The sequence below is a fragment of the Abrus precatorius genome, unplaced genomic scaffold (genome assembly GCF_003935025.1).
Source record: "Abrus precatorius isolate BTA unplaced genomic scaffold, Abrus_2018 Scaffold2, whole genome shotgun sequence".
In the NCBI taxonomy this organism is placed as follows: Eukaryota; Viridiplantae; Streptophyta; class Magnoliopsida; order Fabales; family Fabaceae; genus Abrus; species Abrus precatorius.
Window position 1 is genome coordinate 38,670,665 of NW_020874362.1, and position 7,011 is coordinate 38,677,675.

At 31.7% G+C, this 7,011-nt stretch overlaps 1 protein-coding gene across 1 annotated transcript; it reads left to right on the forward strand.

Annotated features, from left to right (window-relative positions):
- Window positions 1-242: 242 nt before the first annotated feature.
- Window positions 243-1,931, forward strand: LOC113860018 (pathogenesis-related protein 5-like). The gene is made up of 3 exons (XM_027492649.1): window positions 243-303; window positions 1,022-1,685; window positions 1,796-1,931. The coding sequence occupies exons 1-3, from the start codon at window positions 243-245 to the stop codon at window positions 1,929-1,931; spliced, it is 861 nt and encodes a 286-aa protein (XP_027348450.1).
- Window positions 1,932-7,011: the final 5,080 nt, after the last annotated feature.

Below are 7,011 nucleotides of genomic sequence, written 5' to 3' on the forward strand. Positions count from 1 at the left end.
AAGATCAGTGAAAAGTACGTAAAGGTGTAGAACAAATGATACTTAGATGTGAGAGTGACAAAGGTGAGGAAGGTATCCTTTGATTGATTAAGCAAGGAAGCTTTTTTATGATATTAGTTTTCACAAACTCTCTTCCTCACGTATTCTTCCACTGTCCTCTTCAACCTTATAAATAACACAACACTTCACATTACATCAAATGTCACATAATTAAGAGACAGAGTGAGTGAGAGCATAAGCAAATGGCTAATCCATACATTGCATTACTCAAACTCACCTCCATCTTCATTGTTATTGCCTCAGGTAATTCATTCTTTAAGCTTCATTAGTGGTCAATCTTAATATAATAAATGGAGCATTTAAAGCCTGCTTATTTTTCTTGATTCTTCTGCCCAGGAGAGGTTGATCCTGTGTGTAGCTTCCTCTGTTCCCAACTTTGATATTCCTATTTGGATGAATATTATGTTAAAAGATGAAATATATTTTTAATCATTGCAGATACCATTAAATTTGATTTAAGTCTTTAATTTTTTTTTATTAGTTTTAATCCTCATAAATTTTAAAATGTTTGAAAATTGATCTAGGTTATCACTTGTTAATGTCAGAACATGTATGTTACGTCCTTTGTCACCTTAGAATAATAGCTAACAGGACATTATTGAATGTATATCACATCATCACAATGTAAAGATAATCTTTAAAAGTTTAAAAATTTATAGGACCAAAATCATAAAAACAAAATTGGATGATTAAAGTCAAATTATAAGTAAAAATATAGTTAGGCTTATATTTAAAAACTTTAAATTTCAACTTAATAGTATTCCTCGATTCATCACTAATATAGTTTGGTAACTGGTAATCCCCTACCATTGCCATGCATACTAAACTCTTATAGTTTGGTAACTAGTAAACCAAATGATAATTTCTTAAAGCTAGGAGCTTTTTATTTTCAAAGAACAAATTGACTTGCTTAGATGGGAATTTACTTTTATGCTTGGTAATTTGATATGTCGGTTGGCAGCACCTGAACTGTGTGGAAGCAGCAAGTCTTTCACTATAGTAAATTACTGTAAGGAGACAATATGGCCTGGTATAACACGTAGTGATAATCACAGTGGTGATGGCTTCACATTGAAGCCAGGGCAATCAACAGTATATACTGCTCCTGATGATTGGAGTGGAAGGATATGGGCTAGAACAGGCTGCAACTTTGACAACAATGGCAATGGCAAGTGCCAAACAGGTAGCTGTGGCACAAGCATAAACTGTACAGGCCCTGGAATCCCACCTGCAACAATTGCTGACTTTAGTCTTGGTGAACCTGATTATTATGATGTTAGTCTTGTAGATGGATTCAACTTGCCTATTGTTGTAAAAGCTATTAATGGTTCTGGTAATTGTAGCACTGCTGGGTGTGATGGTGATTTGAGGCAGAATTGCCCATCAGAGCTTGTTGCAAAGGAAAATGACAAAGTTATTGCTTGCAAGAGTGCTTGTGGTGCTTTCAATACTGATGAGTATTGCTGCCGAGGGACTTATGGAAACCCTGCTACATGTTTGCCTTCAAACTACTCCAAAATTTTTAAACAAGTGTGTCCTGTAGCATATAGTTTTGCACTTGATGACCGTACAAGTTTAATAACATGTTCAAAAGCAGACTTTGTTGTGGCATTCTGTGGATCAAGGTAGGTTTGTTCTTGACAAACACATGGTTCAAGAAATAGAAATATAAATGAGTGCATCATATTCCTCACAATTCACCACTTTTTCGTTCTGATATTCTTGTTGAATTCAGGAACCAAACAGCGTGCTCCTATCATGACAAGCAGATTGTATGTAATATATCAAAAGCTTACAAGGCCATACCTCGGAGTTGGTGGTTCCTGATGCTCCCATTGGCATACATGTTCAATATAAGGATCATGTCGTAGCAAATTGTGTATTTGTTGAAGAATGAAGATAATGTCAATGTTGAAATCAACATCTAGTTCATCTTTCTTTGCATTTATTTTGTTTCATTGATTTTTAGCTAAACACAAACAAAGATAGTTACTTGAGGATATCCTCAAACAATCACATTTCATGTAAAAAAAATTCTGCCTTCTTGGATTAAATTTTTTCCTTTACTTTTTGTATCCTACCAATACAAAGGTTATAACTAATGATGTTTTAATGTTAATGTAGCATATTCCAAGTTTTAGGATTAAGCTTTTTTTCTTTTAACAAACATTGAAAGAGGAACCGCCTAACAAGTAACAGTTAGACTTGAAACAGAAAATCAACAGGACAACTTCAAACTCAAACTTAATAAAGCATCTAAAATGGTCAATTTGCATACTCATGGATATATGTGAAGCTATTTTGCATATAGAAAGTAGCATACTCAATAGTAGCAAACATACGATACCTTTCTCTTGAAATCAGCATTCAAAAGAAATGCAGCCTTTAATACAACGAAATATCACCTACAAGCTGATATCCTTTTTCTTTTCTAATGGGAAAAAGGTTCGGACAACCTCATCAACAAAGATCTTTTAGCACATTTTATTGTCTACCAGGGGGAAACACTTCCAATATAGCATACGTTCATATCTTCATATAATATTGATTCCTTTAGCAAGAACGAACAACGGTCAATGTTGTTTCAAGCAACAGGGATGCCACAAAATGAAAGAAGATCCAAAAAGGTGTTCTCTAACCTTACTACATAATTGCTAAAACTACCTAACTCAAACATTTCCATACAACAAAGCCAAAGAGAGTAAAGCTAGCACATGAACATCCTCTGTATGCTTACAATATAATTTTAACAACACACCTCCTACCTCACGAGTCACATATCATCTATCTGCCACACTTGATCGAAGAAAATCACTCGTAATCTTCTCTACTGTAAGGGTTACTCCAACATGAACAAGGTTTCCAATTTATCACATGAAAAAGGGATGAATAAATAACAATTTATTACCAATACACAACAAAATAAAGGAATTGCTATATACAGATTCAGGAATAAGTGCTTTGAAAATCTCTGCATAAGCCAAAGAGGAAAGTAAATTAAATTGGAGAACCAATAATTTGTTATGGTCTTCCTCATTAATAAACAAACTAAATAAAAAAAGTATTACATCTAAGGAGAAAATGGGGATGGGACTCACCAAAAGTAAAATCTCATCAAAGGAGGGGAGATTTTTCTTTAAAAGTTGAAAATTTTGTTTAAATATTAACTTTATTCTTTATACAATAAATTATTTCTAACAATAAAAAAAAATTATGTATTACCTTGTACAAGGATGTTAACAATTTAAACATTTATTCATTTTTTAGCTGTATTTTCTCAAAGACCTGTTTTTTAACTTCATTATGATAGAGATTTATAATGAGTTTGTGATATAAAATAATTTTAAAAGTTTTAAAAAATAGTAAAAACTTATTAAAAACTAAAGAATTTTATAAGATATAAAATCAAATTTAAAGAGCAGAACTTTCGAGATTTTTTTTTGGGTGAAATTAGATAATTTGATTGATGAGATTTAATAAAAAGACAACTCAATTGATTGAATTTATAAAAATACTCAGTAAAAATTAGAATTAAAGAGTTTTAGACAGAATAAAATCAACAAAACTAATTTAACTTAATTTTAAAAATAGAAAAATTTAAATAACTTTAAAAAGTAGAGATTAAATCACATATAATCTAAATTAAATACATGAAAAGAATATAATTAATTCAAAAATAGAAAATGCTGCACTTGTAAATTGCTTGATACATATAACAGCAGCTAAAAAAATATTTTCAGGAGATAAAAATTTAAACTGCTCTATTTAAGATAGGTAAAAAATTTATTATTAACTTTACTGTTGAATATATCCCAACCAAAAGCAATGAATTTAAACTTCTTAATTTTGTGTTGCATATATGACAATTCAGGAGAGCGAAGATAGAAATTAATTTACCTGGTTTGTAATAGTTCTTTCCTGTATAACAACTATAGAATGAATTTAATTCAAAATATATTTTTAAATATATAAAAATAAAAAATTATGTAATTATATTATTATTTTATTTAATATTTACAAATTTTGATATGCATATTTTTAAAAAATAGTATGTGAAAATATAGTTTTTCCCTTTAATGAATAAGGATTATATGCAAAGGCATATGATTCATATAAATGAGGGTGTTTTACACACCACAAAAGTGTGCAATGATTATGTGATGAAAATGATTCTTCGAAAATTTTGAAAAGATTCAATAAAATACTTATCGCTCCTTCGAAGTATGGAACATTGAATGATATTCAACAGGAGTAATATTTTAAGAATGTGCGTGTTCTGTCCACAGTGGTTATTGTATACCACCAACGCCATTGTTAAGGCTTGCTTGTTATGTCTAGACATTCAAGCTCCAAACTGACCAAACATCATTCAAACAAGCCATTCAATAGTTGTAAACAATGAATATAGTTGTCTTTTAGGAAGTTGCAGTATAATAAATGTCAAAGGTTGAACTAACAAACAGTGAGTTGACAAATTAAATAATTAGAAACTGAGTGGGAGACATGGCCAGCCCATTTTGCATCCTCCTTTTGTAGCAAGTCAAAAAGCACAGTGAAATCACAATACAACCACATAACAACTTAAGAACCATGGTCAAAGAAAGCCTCAATATGTGCAACCATGTGCAAGATAGCAAGCAGTTGTACTGTAAGGACACATATGTCATTATTGCAAAAGAGAGCTGATATTTTTGTCATAAATGTATAACACACAAGCAGATATATTCATGCAAACTTCTAGAGACAAACCCAAGCAATTGAAAGTCTTTGAAAAACAACAGAAGCTCCCAACATATTTAAATATACCGTACAACTCCATGCACGCTTATGCACCTTCTTTCTACAAAAAGCCACTCTTATTTCAAAACTCATTATGGAAAACTTTGTTTCATCCTTGTTGCTTAACCAGTCACAACCTATGATCTATTCTTCAAATTTCAGCTAGAGTTTCCATTTCCTTATGATTTTTCTCTGCTCTACAGCCTCTTGGGTTTCTCAGAGGCCTTGTTCCATAGCCATTTTGGCATTCTGTCCACCTCCATTAATGGGTTGTTTTAGAATCACTTCAGAAGGTAACAAATGGAGGTGGCCAGGAGGCCAAACGGGCTCTGTGAATTTGTCTTTGAAAAACCCCCTTGAGGGCTCAATTCTCTTTCATATCTTCTTCTGATCACGGACATGATTATTCAATTGAGTTATTATATACTATATATGCATGCCTCCTTTTGGTTTCTCTCTGGGCAACTTCTTATATATGAGTCTAATGGGTTTTCGTTTTGCACTTGTGCAGGTTCCTTCTATATAATCAGAAACACCATGTTTATGTGCCTTTTCTTTGATGATAATTCTCGACTGAATGAAGCAAGAGTGATCAAAATGTTCTAATTTAAAGATATGCTTCAAAGGTAAGTTTTTGTTTTTTTCCTAATGAATAGGATCTTGGGGGTGAGTCAATATTAACTTGGAGGCGTGGCTTATTGATCATACCCTATTTTCTTATTTTATTTTATTTTAATGTTGTGGTGCTCATGATTAAGTCAACCACTAAAGTTGGACTTGATTGTGAAGAAGCTTATACTTTATTTAAATTTATTCTTTTTTCCCTTTCGTTAGTGTCCTAAACTTTTGTCTTGGCTTTGATGGTAATGTTGCACCTTTTTCCAAGTTTAAACTTTAAAGTGTTGTGGATAACTGTATGTGCCTCCACTTGTTAAAAGTCCATTGGCTACCAGATATATTTGGAGACCCAGGGCTGCGGTTGCAGCATTGGATTCCTAGAAGCATTAGATTATAATTTAGACTTAGCAATGCTATTTGAGGCCACCATTATGAGTTGTGTGTTTCAAATGGAGACCCAACTCTTGCCCTAACTTATCTACATAATGCCATCATACTCAGCTAGCAGCACCACCCACCACCACCACCAACAAAAAGTTTATTATGTCAGTTACATCAATTTTTTGTAAATGGGAGGGGAATCTATTAGTGCCCTTTGGAGCTGACACATATAACTCAGCATACCATCATCTGATGTAACAAAAGATAAGTCTTCTGCCTTTTGAAACAGAAATAAACAGTTTAATTTCTCAGTGTGGCTAGCTATAATGTATTGCAACTAACATAATGATTACCATTTTACAAACCCTGCCTAGATCTTCGTTCCTATGACATTATTTTCATCCTTTAATTTGTTTTGGCGGGACCAACTTCTCAGCTTTCATTTTCTTAGACACTGGGGTCAGGCCAAGAAAGAAATTGATGACAAGAAGTTCCTTATATGTTAAAGTTCAGAATGATTACTTGATTATGCAATTGCTGGTATATATGTTCTAAGTTATTAAAAATTTGGAGCCCCACTCGGCAGGTTCAAGAATTTTTTATTGAGTAAGCTAATGACCTCAAAAGCCTAGATTCAGCTCATCTTTACAATCACAGAATTCGTTTTTCATTACATTTTTTTGCATTATAATCCTTAAGAAATACTGACGAAGACGAAGGTCAGTTTATATATATATACTTGCAAACAAGAGAACAGTGCACTCCTCCATTTTCAGCTCCTAAAAATATATTAGTCTATTGTTATAATTAACTTAATTACTTATGGTTATTGTCTCATGTTGGAAACAATATGTAATTAAAACAAAATAATAATAATTTTACCATTATATATATAATATAATTCTTTCATTTGTTTATTAGTATTTTTTTTGTTGGGATAATTTTTCAATTAGGTCAAATGAATAAATACATATAAAAGAACCAAGTGGTTTGATTCTCATACGTATTTAGGTTTGTTTGGATTTAGAAAAAAATGCAAGCTATTAAATTATTATTTAATTAATAAATTGAGTTTATAATATTTCAAATTAATTAAACCGAACACAACGCATCAATATTTTTTAATTGAAAAATATTATTGTTACTTACTTGAGAGTACAATGTGTACAATTA